General features: G+C 38.5%; 1 protein-coding gene across 2 annotated transcripts in view; it reads right to left on the bottom strand.

Moving 5' to 3' along the window:
* Window positions 1–2243: 2243 nt before the first annotated feature.
* Window positions 2244–16752, bottom strand: part of TRPM7 (transient receptor potential cation channel subfamily M member 7) — a 59096-nt gene continuing 44587 nt past the window's right edge. The window contains exons 25-40 of one of the 2 annotated variants that reach the window (XM_056345638.1): window positions 16237–16369; window positions 14915–15630; window positions 12714–12790; window positions 11789–11848; window positions 10270–10351; window positions 9809–9879; window positions 9264–9301; window positions 8554–8579; window positions 8149–8199; window positions 7996–8061; window positions 7083–7366; window positions 6649–6731; window positions 6117–6322; window positions 5037–5088; window positions 4838–4944; window positions 2244–3842 (exon numbers count right to left, since the gene is read on the bottom strand). In XM_056345638.1, coding sequence (XP_056201613.1) covers window positions 3712–3842; window positions 4838–4944; window positions 5037–5088; window positions 6117–6322; window positions 6649–6731; window positions 7083–7366; window positions 7996–8061; window positions 8149–8199; window positions 8554–8579; window positions 9264–9301; window positions 9809–9879; window positions 10270–10351; window positions 11789–11848; window positions 12714–12790; window positions 14915–15630; window positions 16237–16369 — 2183 coding nt within the window. In that variant the 3' untranslated portion in view covers window positions 2244–3711. Of the gene's footprint in view, window positions 3843–4837; window positions 4945–5036; window positions 5089–6116; window positions 6323–6648; window positions 6732–7082; window positions 7367–7995; window positions 8062–8148; window positions 8200–8553; window positions 8580–9263; window positions 9302–9808; window positions 9880–10269; window positions 10352–11333; window positions 11431–11788; window positions 11849–12713; window positions 12791–14914; window positions 15631–16236; window positions 16370–16752 lie in introns of those variants that run through there. The other variant, XR_008822946.1, reaches the window with a different exon arrangement.

Here is a 16752-nt window from a genome sequence, read left to right as displayed (position 1 = left end):
AATGAGCCACGCTAACATTGGTCATTCAGGAAGGGAGAAGCATGTGCTTCTTCCTACTTCTTGTGGAATCTGAATCAAGACCTTGATCTACTATTTTAATAGAACACGATACACAAATCCACATCAGTGCTGCCGCCTGCAGGCTCAGGGCCTGAGAGTTAACTCACTGTCACCACAAAACGGATTGCTTGCAAGGAAAAGCGTTAATTGTAAAAAGATTAAATCATCAGAAGTCTTTTCAGAAACGTTGTATTTTTGAAAAAAAAAAAAATTTTATCCAGTTGATCTTTTAGGAACATGCAAATTGAACTGCTACTGACAAGTTTTTAGCTGGCGTCTTCTCCCTCACAATTCCTGCAGTGTTAAGTGGTGTGCCATTAAGTGAGATGCAACCACAGAGAATTAAAGTAGGAAGTGACTGCTGGATGTTTAAAACCCAAATCCCTCCTTTCCCAAGTCACATGGCTGCTGAGCAGCAGCTAGGAAGCCAGCTCCCCAGGAGACTCGCCTTTGCTTATTTTGCCACAATGATCCCAAATACAGTTTTCCCTGAAATGTTTCAGCATCTAAATACTGCAAGAAAGCAGTCAGCAATGCTGAAGTTGCTGGATTAATTAGAAGATTAAAATAACACACTCATATATTTGAGGGTTTTGCATGAAGAAATACTGATGCTGGAGGAAATCGAAGTGCATTTTAAACCAGAAGTTACGTATGCAACCGACACTAGTCTGCAAGTACGTAAGATTCCATTTAATCTGTTACTTTACGGGTTTTCTTCTCATGAAAATAATCCTGAGGATGGTGGTAGGGAATCAAAACTATCTATGAAGGAAAGTTATGTACCTTACCTATTTTCCTATATACAAGATATTCTCTAAATACCCTCTTAAGTAGAAAAGTCACTGAAGCACTTCAGATTTTCACTAAAAATAATTAGAGAAAGTTTGAATTATATTCCTGTAATTAAAAACTATGTTCTAACAAGATACGTTGATACTTTGGTTTTAAATACTTAACAGAAGTTCCAGTGATGCTCCTACTTTCCTAAACTTCAGTAAAATACAGGGAATTTTAACAGCTACAGGATCAAAGCTCATGGAGCACTTCAGGAATGACAAGGTTTAGCAGAGGAGTGACACGTGATGTTCTCGACCAAATAAAACTACGCTGGATGATCTTCACGTTCCTACAGCCTGACATCAGTAGGACACGGTATAATCCTAACGCTGTCAGGCTGCCTCTTCCAACCAACTTGGCGCTTTTCCTTTGCCACCACCCTTTTCCAATGCCTCCCCTGAGGGATACTTGCATTTAGAGTTTTCTTTTCTGCTAGGCTGAAGGAGAAGGTAATTTGTGACAGTTGTAATCCCCACCCTGCACCCTCAGTTTAGCCATACGCTTCTCATATAATGCCAGCTGCAAGTTTCACAGAGTAAGCGAGTACTCGTGCCAGGAGACGCACAGAAGCATGGATAGTGTTAAACCACTCCAGGTCTTACATACATTCCCCAACCCTGTTCGTCCATTCTGGTCCTGGAGAGGCTTCAGGCGCCAGTTGCTGCAACCCCGGCCACACAGGTCACAGCTGCCTGTCCTGCTGAGGAACGAGACACAGGCAAAACCACTGAAGACAGGTACCATGGCTGTCAAGATTAAGAGCGTGGTGTTAAGTATTTGTCAGGAAACAAAGTTTCCTAACTTTTACTTAAAATTCTCAAATGAATTCTGTCATGCTTTCACAACACCTGAGGCTCCTCTAGAAATCCTTCTCAGTTTGAGGAGCCAGCCTCCGTTAGAGCTGCGCCGGTGCTGTCACTTGGCTACCAACGTAGCCCTGAAAAGGTGAATTATTTTATAGAATATGTCTTGAATAACTGCCCATCACCTCACAGCAACAGAAGGGGTGGCAGCCAGGCACCCAAGAAAGAGCTAATTCAAAACAAACATTGTAAAGAGCTTTAAGATATTTTGCCTCATTTACTCATTAACTCCACCACATACATTTATCTAGTATTCTAGTATATATAAATATATATATATATATAAAATATATATACACCCACTATTATATAATACATTTGTTTTCACTCCCCCCCAGCCGGTTTCTGGTACTAGCCAAAGCCGAGCTACCTCAAAGGCAGACAACTGCTTTAATCCAGCATGGCAAATTCTATTTCTGCACATAAAGAGCTACTTAAATTCACCCAAATAACCTTTTAGACTAAGACGGACAGCAGAAGTCTGTAAACAAGAATAAATTTATTTTAGATTCTTTAAAGATTTAATGATATACAAAATGTATACAGTATTATATCCTTATAACATTTTACCTTTCCCCATCAAACATAAAACACCATTTAAACAGCTACTGTGTTCGTGCCTTAGGTCTGTATCTATAAGATACACTACTGAATAAAAAATTTATAGAGCTATATACTGCCCTTTTAATTAAAAATTACAAATTAGTACCTATGTAACAAAAAAAATCGCAGCATGAAACTTCAGTTGGACAACAGTTTTCTCTTGCTGAATGCTCAACAATATTTGGGACAGTTAAATTACATTTTATTGGCATGAAGGTGCATTGCAATCTCCCGTACTTTACACAATGCTAATCCAACCCTAGCCTCTTCTTAAATAAGTACCACAAATAACATAAAATTAAAGATGTTTTTCTACATAATTTTAAATACATTTACAAGTTATGTGTACATTCGGTTTCGATATACTGGTTTCACAAGATCTTTGGAAGGCGTAACTTCTGAAGCAGTCACTACGTACGAGGAAAAGCACTTCCAACTTGTGTTCTTACAAGGCAACTTATTTGGACCAGCACATACTATTTCTTCTATTAAATACGATTATACCAGTCTATCATGGCTTTGTTACTATTCGACAGTGACTTGGTGAAACTGAAATGTGTAAAACAAGAAATTTCATTATGCACCATTAGGGCTCTATTCCACACACACACACAACCCCCCCCTAAAAACAAACAAACAAAAAACCAACCAAACAAACAAAAAAAACCCCACCCCCTAAAACAAACCAAACCCAACCCAGCTTTACAGCCACGAAGCTGAATCCTGATTCAGGAGACTCTCTCCACTGGAACAGACCAAGTTTCTACCTTCGACCCCAGCCTACTGGCATCATATATACACCTCATTTGGCTTTGTCCTCTTCAAAAGGCCAGATTGAAAGACATCTGGTGAGAAAACATTAGTGGAACGCTTCCCAAAACCCACTCCAATAATACTCTGGCGTTACAGAGGTAGGTGCTTTCTCCCGTCTTGTGCCGATCGACAGTAAGACAGCGGCCAAACAAACGCGTTACCTTAAAACATCGATTGCCAAACTGCTTTCCATGGAAGGCAGACCGCACACTGCAGGTCACTACAGAGAGAAAATCCTCCACTAAACCAAAACAAAATAAAAAATAAACCTTCTGCTAAAAAGCCCCTTTAAAAACATATCTTAAATTCTGTCATTATTCCACCTTTAGAGCGAGCAGCCGCCAGGCTGTTCTCTGTAGATGGTTATCACAAGTTGTTAGGTCCTTAGATTATGGACCAGCCAAAATTCCACGTATAAGACAGCAGTCCTTAGTTTGACATATCTTTCTTTTAATTATAGTGAAGGAAAGGTAAGTGACAACTTTGTGATGTTCCATGAAGTTTGGATGAAGCCACTGATTTGGTCACATCATTAGAGCATCAGACGAATAGAATTAGCTGAATCGGATTCTTTGGTGCAGCTTCCAGGCTGAATTGTCAGTTCAGGGGAATCGTCCTGAGGAAATAGGATCTTGTCAGGTGTGTAATCATTCCTCTTCAGATCTGTGCAAACAAAATGAAGTCATAATTAATGATGACTGTTTCTTCAGCTAACAGAATCAATGGGGCATAGAAGTCTTTCAAAGAATGGGGTATGCGTATGTTCTTATAAAGAAGAATTCCTCAATATGTACTATGTCAAAAAAGGATGTGTTTATCATACATGCAATCAGAAGCCTAAAGCTCTTCTTTGAAAAGTGATGGAAAACCCTGAATATTTCATCTATAGCTATTATAGCAAGTATTGAGTCAACTTTCCATGGAAATCAGATCCTTCCATGATCTGTTTTGATGGTACCAGGATTTACAACGCAAATTTAGAATAAATGACCTTTCTTCATATGAGAAACAACCTGGAAAAGAAGTGTGAAACAGGCAGGAATCACGCGAGTTCCTTATGTTGCTCTGCTGGAGTCTAAAAGCGTGATACAGAGAAACAATGTCAAGGTTTGAGATGAGTGTAGTGTAGTCCATGCAGCAAAAATATCTGGAATTGAAAGTTTTTAGCAGAATGAATTTTTGCAGACCCAGACATGTTTTTATTAAAAAAAAAAAAACAAGCAAACAAAAACCAAACAACAAAAAACAAATAATACAAAAGAGAAAAAAGAAAACCAGACAGACACACACACGAAAAACCCACCAACAAAAACTGCCAAAACACAAGCAACATTCTGTTCAAAAAGCCTGAAGACCAGCAATCATCTTGACCTCCTTTTCCTACTTTTTCTAGGAACCTTTATCGTTTTTTTTACTGTCTCGATCAACCTAATCTACCTTCCTCAAATCCTGTGCAATACGGATATAGAACACACAGATGTTCTTAATTACTTCATCTTGGATTTTATCTTAAAATGGCACATCATTTTAAAAGTTAAATCACAAAAGTGCTGTTTATTACTTATTCCACTTACCCAGCACGGCATAACTATTACATTATGTGTCATGCAAGATCCATGACATGAGTGTCTCTGAAGAAGAAATACAACAGATCTTACCAGGAAGTTTCAGTTTCCTGCAGCAGGAATTACAGTGATGCTTCGCTCTGAAGTTTTTTATTGCATCCTCTCCCAGGTTGGCCGGACCAAACACCATATCGTATGACCTTAGAAATAAAGTGTACACAAACATGGGTCGCATGTGTGCTCTGGTAAAAATTTTATAATACTTTTCTTTAAATCCTTCTTTTAACCTTACCTTTTTTCTCCAGCTTTTATCACAGAGGGATCCGTCAAATTTTCACCAACACCTTCAGACAGCACAAGAAGAAAGGTTAAATCTGATACATTACATAAATGCATTAATTTGAAAAGTCTTCGCATCCTTAGCTATGACTTCTAACTTCCCCAAGAATAAAAGCAGAAAAAAACCCCAAAAAAACACCCAAATGATATGTGCTACTCTACCCTCACAAAAATCGCTCATAAATAAGCACTTTGTACTTCTCAGATTTCTTCCACCTATTTTTACATCTGCCTGTGATTTCTAACTGGAGTTTTCACCTGTAAGAAAGAAGTTTCCTATATAGCTCTCAGCCAGAGTACCTGACATACAATTCAGGATAAATAAAGCTTACCATATTGGCACTACAGAAACGTGCAAAATACAGAACTTAGAATGGTGCATATTGTTAGAGAAAGATGTCTATATTTATATTCCCTGTGCTGCTCTAAGATTTAATGCCATTAGAGCAACAGAGCTGGGGAAGGGGCTGGGGCACGAGTCCCACGGGGAGCGGCTGGGGGGGTTCAGCCTGGAGAGGAGGGGGCTCAGGGGGGACCTTATCGCTCCCCACAGCTGCTGCAAGGGGCTGCAGCGAGGGGGGGTCGGTCTCTTCCCCCAGGTCACAAGTGACAGGACAAGAGGAACCGGCCTCAAGTTGCACCAGGGGAGGCTTAGATTGGAGATTAGGAAAAATGTCTTCGCTGGAAGGGTGGTCAGGCACTGGCACAGGCTGCCCAGGGGTGAGGTGGAGCCACCATCCCTGCAGGTATTTAGAAGACATGTAGAAGTGGCATATAGGGACACGGTTTAGTGGTGGCCTTGACAGTGCCATGTTAATGGTTTGACCTGATGATCTTAACGGTCCTTTTGAACCTAAATGATTCTAAGATTAAATAAGAGAACCACAGATTCAGATTAATTAGACCTAGATGCACTGACTAATGCTTGTTATTTATTACAGACATATGAATCCTTAATAAAATGCTATCACAAGAGAAAAACCCACATACATCTGCCTTGGCCCCAATCCCAATTTCAAAATAAGGACATTACCTTGCAGATCTAGTACCAACAACTCTCCTCTTGTATACTCATATGTCCAATGGCTGAAAGCTAGCATAACTTCCTCTAGCATGTTGGTTGGAATTATTTCATCACCGTTATTATTGTTATATTTTCTAAACTCTCCAGTCATGCACTCTTCAACTGCAAACCACTGGCCAGCAGAGTGGCAATATAACAGGAAAACTTCCAGGAACCTAGTAAAAACCATACTTAATGAATATATTTCCAAATAAATGGCAAATATATCATTACTACCAGATTGTTGATTTACTAATCATTTAAGTCATTTGAAACTGTTATACAAAGTAATTTATATTATCGCACTAGGCTAGAATCAGTGCAAAAAGTAACAACCGAAAACACTGCCAAGGAGAACTCTGCTTCACACATTCATAGTTATGTTCTGAGACCTACATGCACAGATCAGTACCTAAATATATTTGATCCATCTATTAACAGCCCTGTAGGCATTCTTCTCTGTCAAAAACATGCATCATAATGGAAGTTTAAATACACTCACCTTGGAGAGTATGGAATGGATTTGGGCTTCATTTGATTGAAAGCAAAGGTGAGCTTCTGTGCTGCTCTCTGCTGCTGGATTTCCTACGATTCAAAGCCCGTATTTTGTTAGCCACATGGTATGATCCAACATCAAGGAGACAAAACAGCAGCATAAACAGTAAGCATCTATTCCCCCCCCAAGGCAGCGTAATTAATTCCTTGGTTTTTAAATTACATCTACATCTTCAGAGTCTGAGCTCTTTGATTAAGTAAACCATACTGGAGCAGAGTTTTTAACCCTTTTGCTCATACAGAACCCCAGGCTAACCTTCTTTTTTTATTTTTCCTCTTTTTCTAGTAAGTATACGCTATTTTTCAGGAAGGGTGGAGAGGAACTTCTGTTTAATGTACCATGCCTGTCTACGTTTAATAACTGAAAAGGATAAAACTTACTCTCAAGCACAAGTGTAACACAGTGTCCTCCTTATAAATGCTTGACCAAGTATTCACAACTTCAGGAAGAAAAGACTTGATGATATAAAGATGTCCCGATTTCAGGATATCATATTCTGACCACGTGCATACTACTTTAAGAGCTCGACGTAAACCTCCTCCCATCTCCTCTTTACTTAAAAATTCAATTTTAGCACAGAGTCCAAGTTGCGACCAGGAAGACATGCTGTTGTTCAAGATGCTGGGAGAACTTTCTTCAAGGCGATACACGGTGACTGGCTCACCTACGTTACAATGCAAAAAGTAAATACTGCATTTAATTTTCCAAGTTTAAAATTAAAAAGCGCTGAAAACCTACAGTTTCTTAGATTTCAACGTGCTGCAATATTAAGTTGTCATTAACATCCTGAATTAACAAAAGAACTTAAACTACCCAGTGGGAAGACCCCTCTCCAACTTCTTTCATAGAGCAGCAAAGTAGTACAGTGGCTTTGTCCTCCTAATTGGAACTATTAATGACACTGCTCAACCAGCATTAAGAACACTGAATAAATGTTTTTTTACACTTTATATCAGTCAAGACAATTTAAGGGAATCCTTCCAGAACAGCTTGTTATAAAAACTTTTAGTACAATACCAGCACCACTGTATCACCATTTCTGAGGACAACTACAATTAAATCTACATTTCATAATCAAGTGAGCTGCCCTAGAACAGGTGTCATACCCATTTACGTTTCTGAGTGTTGCAAGACAGGCACTAGAATTCATTTAGTTCACTAAGACTTTAGTTTGAAATTTAGTGTGAAATTTGGCTCAGTCATTCTTTATTAGAAGGAACCTGTACGGGGTTTACTTTTCTTTTCTTCCCCAAAAGACCAGAGTGAACCAGCAACAAGAAGTACAGTTCTTACCTCTTGGAGGCACAGGAGTGAATGGAATGCTCTGTGATAATCTCATCAAGTTATTTCTTTCTACAGCTAGAGGGAAATTACAGCATTTGTTAAAGTTTAGAGGATCTAATAAGCATCATTAAAAATATGAACATTACCTCATGAGGGACTGACCTGAGTAATAGTAATTGATATCCATGATAGGCTTGAAAGGAGAAGCAATGCCTGAAAAAAAATTAAAAAGAGAGCATCTTCTTGCTACCTGTATTGTGTATTGAAATTGCCACATGTAAAGAACACTTGCCAAGTAACTAGAGTTTGAAAAAGATTTGCTGTGCAGAAAGTACATCATATAGCTTCCTGCTTAGCTCTTCAGTACCTCGGGGGAGGGGGAGAAAAAAAATAATTAAGAACTGTAGTGTTCAATAGTAGGCTATTTACTGACAGGGAAAAAAATATCACACTATTATGTGTCCATTCAGTTCCAAATTATCAGAAGTTAAATACATTCTCATACAAAATCCAAACAGTTGCTTATATAAAAAGCTCTCAGCTTGTTTATAGTAGAAACAAACTTACCATTCAATGCATCTTCTTCAGATGGCCTGTGAAATGCCACAAAACCAACAGTCATTGCCTCTTAAAAATGTACTTTGTATTCACTGATTTGACACGTCACCCTAGGTCACCTTGTTAACCTCACAGTCCTGCTTTTATCCTCTTTTTCAAGGGCAGCACAGGCTTCTTAATTACAAAACAGTAATGGAGGGTTGTTAAGTAATCTCATGTTTTTAGAGCTACGCTTCAAATACCACCAAGTCACGCACAACATTATGCAAAGTCTGCATCACAAGAGCTCATTCCCACAGAGGTGCTTTAATTAAAACTTGTTCACAACAGCTTACCTTTCTGTTATCAGATTAATAAAGTAATGGCTTTAACAGTTAACTCGGGGGATAACTGTTAACAAGAGCTATGTCTGCAGAATCTCAGAGAAGGTTTACAGTTTGAAAGGTTGGGTAAAGACCTTTACCAGGAAGCTAGTTCCTTAATAAGTGTCAACACAGGCATTTTCATTTCAGGGCATGTTTTGCCTTCTGACATGTGACCCCATTAATCTAAATAGAACCTGTCAAAGCATTCCAGTGAACACATTCAGTTATTTATTAGAAAAAACCCTTAAACCTTGGTTTTTTTCATTAAGTGCAACTGAATACCACTATAGCCCAAGACAACGACCCGAAAGAAAAACAAATCCAAATACAGAGCAATAAAAAAAGCTTACTTACATTTGACTGCTGTTTGAAGGTCTACCTTGTAACCAATCCTTTAAAACAAAGGAGAGGAAAAAACAAATAAGGTTTTGGTTTTGTAAGGAAAACATAGTACATTCATTGGAGGTGGGGTGGTAACAAGTTTTAAGATCTTGCAGTACAGCCGGTTTATCAGAAATACTTCACCAGGCTGTACTGAACCGCAGTTGAATGGAAAGACTCAAATACAACCGAGGAATGGTAATTACATTTTAAAGAATAGATAGGGCTATATATTCACCATTGTTTTATGGATTATATAAATAATTAATTTCTTAAACAAAAGTCGTGGGCTTTTCCCCATAAACAGGAAGCAGCGTAAGTTTTCATGGTGAGGTTATGCACAAGGTGTAGTAGAGAACGTGCACAACTTCTTCCCCTCAGGCAAAACAGGTCCCCTTCTGTCGTGCCCTTGAACAAATGATTCCACAAATCAGTATTGTTCTTTACACAATCTGCTGCTCCTCCTTCATTTGCTCAGTTTCTAGTTCTGGCTAACAACAAAAAAGGCAGATACACACCGTTAGTAAGGCTGCTTTAGAGTCTACTTGCTGAGTGTCTTCACTCGATGCTCTTCTGCTCTTGCTGTATACTACGAATGAAAGAGATTCGTCACAGGACAAAGGACGGCACACGCTGTTGGTACTCACCTATTTCCTAAGAGTCAGCAACTAGGCTCCTTGGTGTGGCTCTCATAAAAAAAGCCTGATCCACCACTATCTGATCTTTACACACTTCCAGCACAGCCCTGACTAGATCACTTTGCTTGTTATGACTCTAGCTACCTGTGGCAAATACAACAGAATTAAGCTGGCGTGACTAGAACCACCGCGAGACACAGGAGCAGAATCAAGTAGCACCAGCCAGGAAAATATTTCAAGATGCTTTAACCTTTTGTGTTTCCTTTGTATCTTCTTAGAATATGCATTATCATGAGAATTTAGAAATAAAATGAGGTTACCTGAAAAGACGACACACTTACATTGTTCTGAATGGGCTGCCAGAGGGTCAGTAAACCCACCGCAAGAACTGGATTGTCTTAGACCACAGTCAGTTTGAACACCCTACACAAAACAAACAAACACACACAACCCACCGCATATCATTAGTCTTCATTATCATTGTTCTAAACTGCTACTCTTTTGGCACACAATCTGCCCAGTTTTCTTTTCAAGGACTACCTAGGATTCTTTTTAAAACTTCTGGATGTACCTGTAATACCTTGCTGCACAAAAACGTGCAAATCGAGTGCCTAATTCATTTAAAATGCTCTTCATAGTAACCATCAGCTCTAACATGTTCAGGTGCACATTAAGACTACTGACCCATACTGAAAAAGTTCTTTAAAAGAAAATGTTACAACAGGATACAACTACAGAAGTGTACATTGCACTGCATCTCTACCAGCACCAAGTTCAGCTATCCTGTCACGGGCTCTTGTTAACTATCAATCCCCATTTAAGAATGTGGCTCTAGCGGAAACTAAAGTTCAGGTCGAACCCACTGAAAATAGGAACAAAATCTAGAGAAGTCTTACCACACAGACACCTACAGTTTGAATGGAATTTCCTCACGGATGTATTCCTTAATAATAATTACATACTTTCTGATTATCTACTGAGCTGGTCAGCTTTTGACAACAAAATATTTCTTTTGTGAAAAAGGAGAAAGGCAGTTTCATCACAAACTAGAACTACATGAAAACTGGCATAGGGCTGGAACACGCCTCACAACCAGCCTATTAATTCCAATGGTTACCTGAATAAAATTAACAGACTAAAAGAATAAAAACCTAGAACTTGGAACGCTATGCCATTTTTGGTTCCAAGATTTATAACAGTCAGGCAATTGCAACCACCCTTTTTCACCCTTCCCTCTTAAGGAATACACTCCCACACACCTAAACACATACACACGCACCTGTGTGTACATGTGTCCAAAATATGCGTGTGTGTCTACAGAGGTGTGTATATAAATACGAGAAAGACTATTTCTTTCTATCCCTAAACATAAATACTTCATTGGAATGCAACACAGAGAATGCACCTGCTGAAAGTGTCTTCTGAAGACCCATTTTTAGGTCTATATGCATTTCAGTGTTCAGCATACATCTTCAGCATCTTACAATCAATGACTGTAGTACCTACGTGAAAGATAAGAATCAAACCAGCCCCACCAGTTAACCTGGGACAACTCTATTACTACGCGTCTAAGAACAGCAGTACTGTCTGGAAACGCTACCAGAGTTTGCAACCCAATAGTAACAAACACTGGAACTATGTACACCTACGTCAAGGAGACATCCAGCTGTATTTGTACAAAGGTTCAACTGTACAACTTTTTTTTTTTTTCACCCCCCTCCCTTTTTTTTAAATCATGGCCAGGGTTTACTTACAGATAATGATTTAAGAAAACAGATATCCCTGTCTTCGCTGTAAAGAATACATTCGGTACTTGGTGAAAGTAATGCCTCTAATAAAATGGAAACCTTCTTTACTTACTTGAAGCCTACTTGTCTCTATGCCCTCCAATATAGCCTTTTTGAAGTCTTCCTGTCGCTCCTGTTAAAAAAACCCAAAGCAAACTGTAAACATGACTACGAAAAAAACCCCACATCAAAAATACACGCGAACAAAAAGCTCTGCGGTCACACATTGTACTTAATCAGAAGGTCCTGAAGGACACCTCAGCAGAACACGTTGCAAATGGTCCTAACACAGTTCTCAAGCCAGATTCTCCCCTGAATGAGGGGTAACTGCAAATGGTAACTGGTATTTACTAACTTATCTTCACAGCTACAAAGAAAACCAGCTTTTTAAAATATACTATAGCATTTGGAGGACAGGTTTGTAATGATTAACCACTTTCCATTTAGTTATTTTTATTACTCTTTAAGAAAACGGAAATTACACTTCATTTTAGTTTGTGACAAGTTTATTGCAAAGGCTTTTTTCTTCTTGGAAGCATAATGAACACTTTTTGTCACTTTTTAAAATCATATACACTATAATCTTGCTCAATAAAATACCATGTAAATCACTGAAATCTTCCTAAATGCTGATCTTGAAATTTGTAAGTGTCAAACATTTCATTAAACACTAATTATAGGATACGTAACTTTATCTTAATTCACAGTTGCAGTCATCTCACCTTTCATGACCTCAGACCTTGTTTAATATCTCATTAGTATCATATTATGAAGCAACAGTACTTGATGTGCAGTTAAGGTTGCACGAGTTTTCATGAGATTTTTTTTTTTAAACAACAGAAACCAGATACACATTCCTTCCAGGCTGCATTTTGCAAGTTCTTTAACTATATTTGCTCTTAGACTTTTTCAAAACATATTGTGATGTTACAGATTAAAAAAAAAAAAAAAATAATTATCCCCATTAACATGCTTGAGAGAAAGTCTTCCATGCTTACCTCAATATCAGCACTCCTTTCTTTAATTTTGCTTGCTGCCTCTTTAAACCGCTGTAAGTCCATGCTGTCTCTGTGACCTTTGACACAGTGAATTCAAAAAGAGTATTCAAAATCAAAGGCAACCTCCAGTGCTCTGACCATGCCAACAGTTCGCATCACCACAGCAAAGGGTTACAAACCATCTAAGTTCTGGGTGCCTGTTCGCACTAGAGACGACTTTGCAAACACGCTAAATATCAGTGTCATAAAGTGTTAACGTGAAACTACGGGTTTTCCCACATCAGTGTGTGGATCACTACAATCCAAAAAGTAAAACTAACATTTTAAAATTTTACTCGAGTGCATGCTCCTCATGTGAAAGGCACTGGGCAGTCTGAATTACAGTATTGTCAGGGACGTATGACAAAGGAAGGACAAGTAGACAGTTGTCCTGAGGTAGCTTTTACAATATACCCTTCATCCTCCCTGTTGCAAGAAGCACTTTTCAGAATTTTACTAATCATGTGGCTTTATAATGAATGAAAATCTAGTTGACTTCACAAGGGAAAGCTGTGCTGTATCACGAGTTTTATCAAACATGGACAGTAAGAATGAAGAGTATGTTCTAAATGCTAGAAATGTCAGAGGACTGGACACTTAAAACTTGGCTCCAGTAAAATAAGTATCGTTAGTATTCAGAGCTATTAGTGGTGAAATACATTTAGAGATTAGATAAGAGGTATACAATCACTGTCCGTTATTTCTGTTTAGTCTTGCTTTCTGAATTTAAAAAAAATAAAATTTTAAACCATGAGGAAATTATAAATAGCTACTGACTGTACAAATGATTTGTATCAATACAGATTGATCTGCAAATGTGTAGATACTCTTCCTATGCATACACAAATCTAAAAATGCTAGTGCATGTAGGTAACTTCTTAGGACTCGAAGTTTCACAGCAGTAAAATAAACTCTTGCCTAAAGATTTAAATTTTTTACATCCTCAACAAACCTTTTGGAAACACTGAGACATCCCTGAACACCTGGGGCAAGACAACACCTCTGCACGCAACCTGACAATTCCAGACTGTGCTCTTCTGCCCTACACGAAGCACACTCAAAGCATGGTGTACTTAACAGAAATCAGTTAGTAAACCCACACCTGTGTTTTGCAATGAATCTGCCACTGTTTTACCATTTCAAATATTTATGTAACTCTAACCAGAAACGTGTACCTTTTTACTGTTCAGCAAAACTTGAGGGAAGGCATAATGCTATATTTAATAAAAGGACTTTGGAAGCTTCCAAAATGACTGCCAAAAGATATGTTAGCCTAGGCAACAGTGGAAGATCCCAGTTACAACAGTGTTTAGAAACATAGTATAGGAGGATCCCTCAGCTTGACACAGATACCATAGAGATATTTGTCCAGGATTCCATCAGCCTAAGAAGTCTTCTGTAATTACGTCAAGAAATAGACAATATTTTTGGCTTATGCAATGAGAAGGTAGGAGCTTCATAATGAGTCACAAAAAGTTTGTCTACAACGCCCATACCAAGTTGTGGAGCTGCTAATTGCACAAACTGTTACACTCAACAACTGGCTAATGTTTTTCAAAAAAATATTGTCTATGTGACAGAATTATAAAGAAATGATAATTTAAGTTAAAAAAAATATTCAAGCAACATAGGGAAATTAGAGATGTTAAAAGCAAAAAAAAGCAGAGCAAAATGGTAGAATAAAGTCACCTGCAACCGGAATACACCCAAAATACTATACAATTCTTGGTAAGTCAAACCTTGTGGCTTAGATTTGGTCCACAGTTTATGAAGTAGTCCCATAAGGATGTTAGAACATAAATCTTGGGTTTGTAGTTCCATTGCATGGACATGCTGACTTTTGGAAAGTTCATCTTTAACATTCAATTTTCCGTGTGAGCTGCCACAGTTGACTGTTGATGTCAAGTCGCCAGTTGACAAAGAGCACTTCGTCTGGGGGTTGTTCTTCGATAAGTTGACAGAGGACTGGTGATCACATTTGTCAACTCTGCAGCTGTAGTTATCATTAGTGTCACTCTCATCATGAATAAAACCACAATTAATGTATCCTCCATTTTCAACAGAAGGTTGGGTGAAAGCAAGGCAAGCAGAGCCAGAAGCAAGAGGATAAGAGCAGCTAATAACGACTTCAGGACATTCAGAATCTACTTGGTTATACTTACCCACAAATGCACCAAATTCTACATTATTATCTCCTTCTGTAGCCTTAGAGAAAACAGTCTCTTCATGCTTTGCTGAAGAATCCAGCTGACTTTTGCAACTGGGCCGAGATGGAGTGCTAACAAAAAATTTGGTTGTTGGGGATGTTACATGTGGCATGCTGTTGGATGAATTGCCTAATTTCTTACTTTTACTAACGGATTTTGAGATCTCTGCAGCCTGTATTCGTTGACGAAGTTCTGGAGGAGAAACAGCATTTGAAAATAAGGCACTGCCCGAGGAACCTGCCTCTTGAAAGTTTATTTCTTCTCTTCGGGGAACTGGAGCTAACTCCTGACCGATTGTCTTATGTGGGACTTCTTTTTCATCACGTATAGAAATGTTACAGAGTAAAGCATTATTACTCTCAAGGCCTCCTTGCGGAAAAGAACCAAAGACGTTTCCAATGCTGTGCTTTTTCCACACAGAAGATCTCAGCGAGCCATCCTCAATGAGGTTTTGTGCCAAATGTTTTGAAATGCTCAATTCCCGTGTGATTTCGTTGTGAACCTTGCTAGCTTCCGATGCTTTCTGTGCAGTCAGCGTTTTCAGGGTATCCACAGTTAGAGCCGAGAGATCCTGCAGGTGGCCAATCTGTGAATCTAAAGACTGTAACGACCGTTTTATGTAGTTGACACGATCGCCAACCTCCTTTATCTGAATGCACATTTGTTCCACCCTAAGAAAAAAATCAAATTATGAAGTAGCTAAGGAAGGTATTTTTCTTGATATGCAAAAGAAACATCTTTGCAACCCTTTCTGCCCATTTAATAAGGAAAAAATCTCTGAAATTTCAAGATGGCATGCACTATTATATTGGACTGTTCTGTAATACAACATTTGTACATGATTTTGAATCACGGAATTGACATACACATCAATACAGGGCCTACAGCACTTTTTCAAATTTATCAGTTTATTATAACACCATGAGAAACTAAATAACATGATTACCTCAGCTTACTGAGTGCTGCTACAGATAAGGACACATCAGTCACATTATTAGCCTCTGCGTAGCAATGGAAAGACATCACCTCAAGTTTGCATAAATACCTTCTGGAGCTGCATTTTACACCCACCCCACACCCCACCCTCCCTTAAAGCACATTAAAAAAAAAAAACCAACTGCAAAAGTTCTAAGCTTCCCTATTCCGAAATTTTAGAATAGAATAGAATCTTTTAGGTTGGAAAAGACCTTTGAGATCATCAAATCCAACCGTTAACCCAAGACTGCCAAGTCCATCACTAAACCATATCGCTAAGCACCGCAATTTAAGTATTCTACCGTTCAAATGTGACTCGAATCCTCTCCTCGCTTCCAGAATGAAATTTATCATCTTTTTCGTTGAAATACATCTCAACACATAGCTCTTCAAAATCATGAAGTTTCTTTTGATCTTCTTCTGTCAGGAAGAGTTCTAAAGAGAGATTAAACAGTTAAGCCAATGCACGTGTAGTGAAGCAGCACAGGTGCTGGAAACTAATGCCAACACCTTGGCAAAGGGTATTAAAATTTAAAAGCAAAACAAAACCAAGAAAAAAAAACAACAGTGCCACCTAAGACCCTTCCTCTCTCCTTGCTAGAAAAAACTTCAAGGGCAAAGATTTCTGCTAAAATAAAAATCAAAATAGTAGTTCTGAGAGGATCTGTGCATAATATTATCACTCCAACCCCTTTTTCTGTGAGGCAGAAGCAGCTAGATTCCTTAGCTGGATTTTATTATCTGTGGAATTTTTTCCCCCCTCTTTTTAAATTTTCAAAAGGTTTCCAATAAGAAATAAGAAGTTTTCCAGAAAGAAA

Source organism: Falco biarmicus, chromosome 7 (genome assembly GCF_023638135.1).
Source record: "Falco biarmicus isolate bFalBia1 chromosome 7, bFalBia1.pri, whole genome shotgun sequence".
NCBI classification, from domain to species: domain Eukaryota; kingdom Metazoa; phylum Chordata; class Aves; order Falconiformes; family Falconidae; genus Falco; species Falco biarmicus.
Note: the sequence above shows the minus strand (reverse complement) of the source record. Positions and strands in the feature narration are given on the sequence as shown.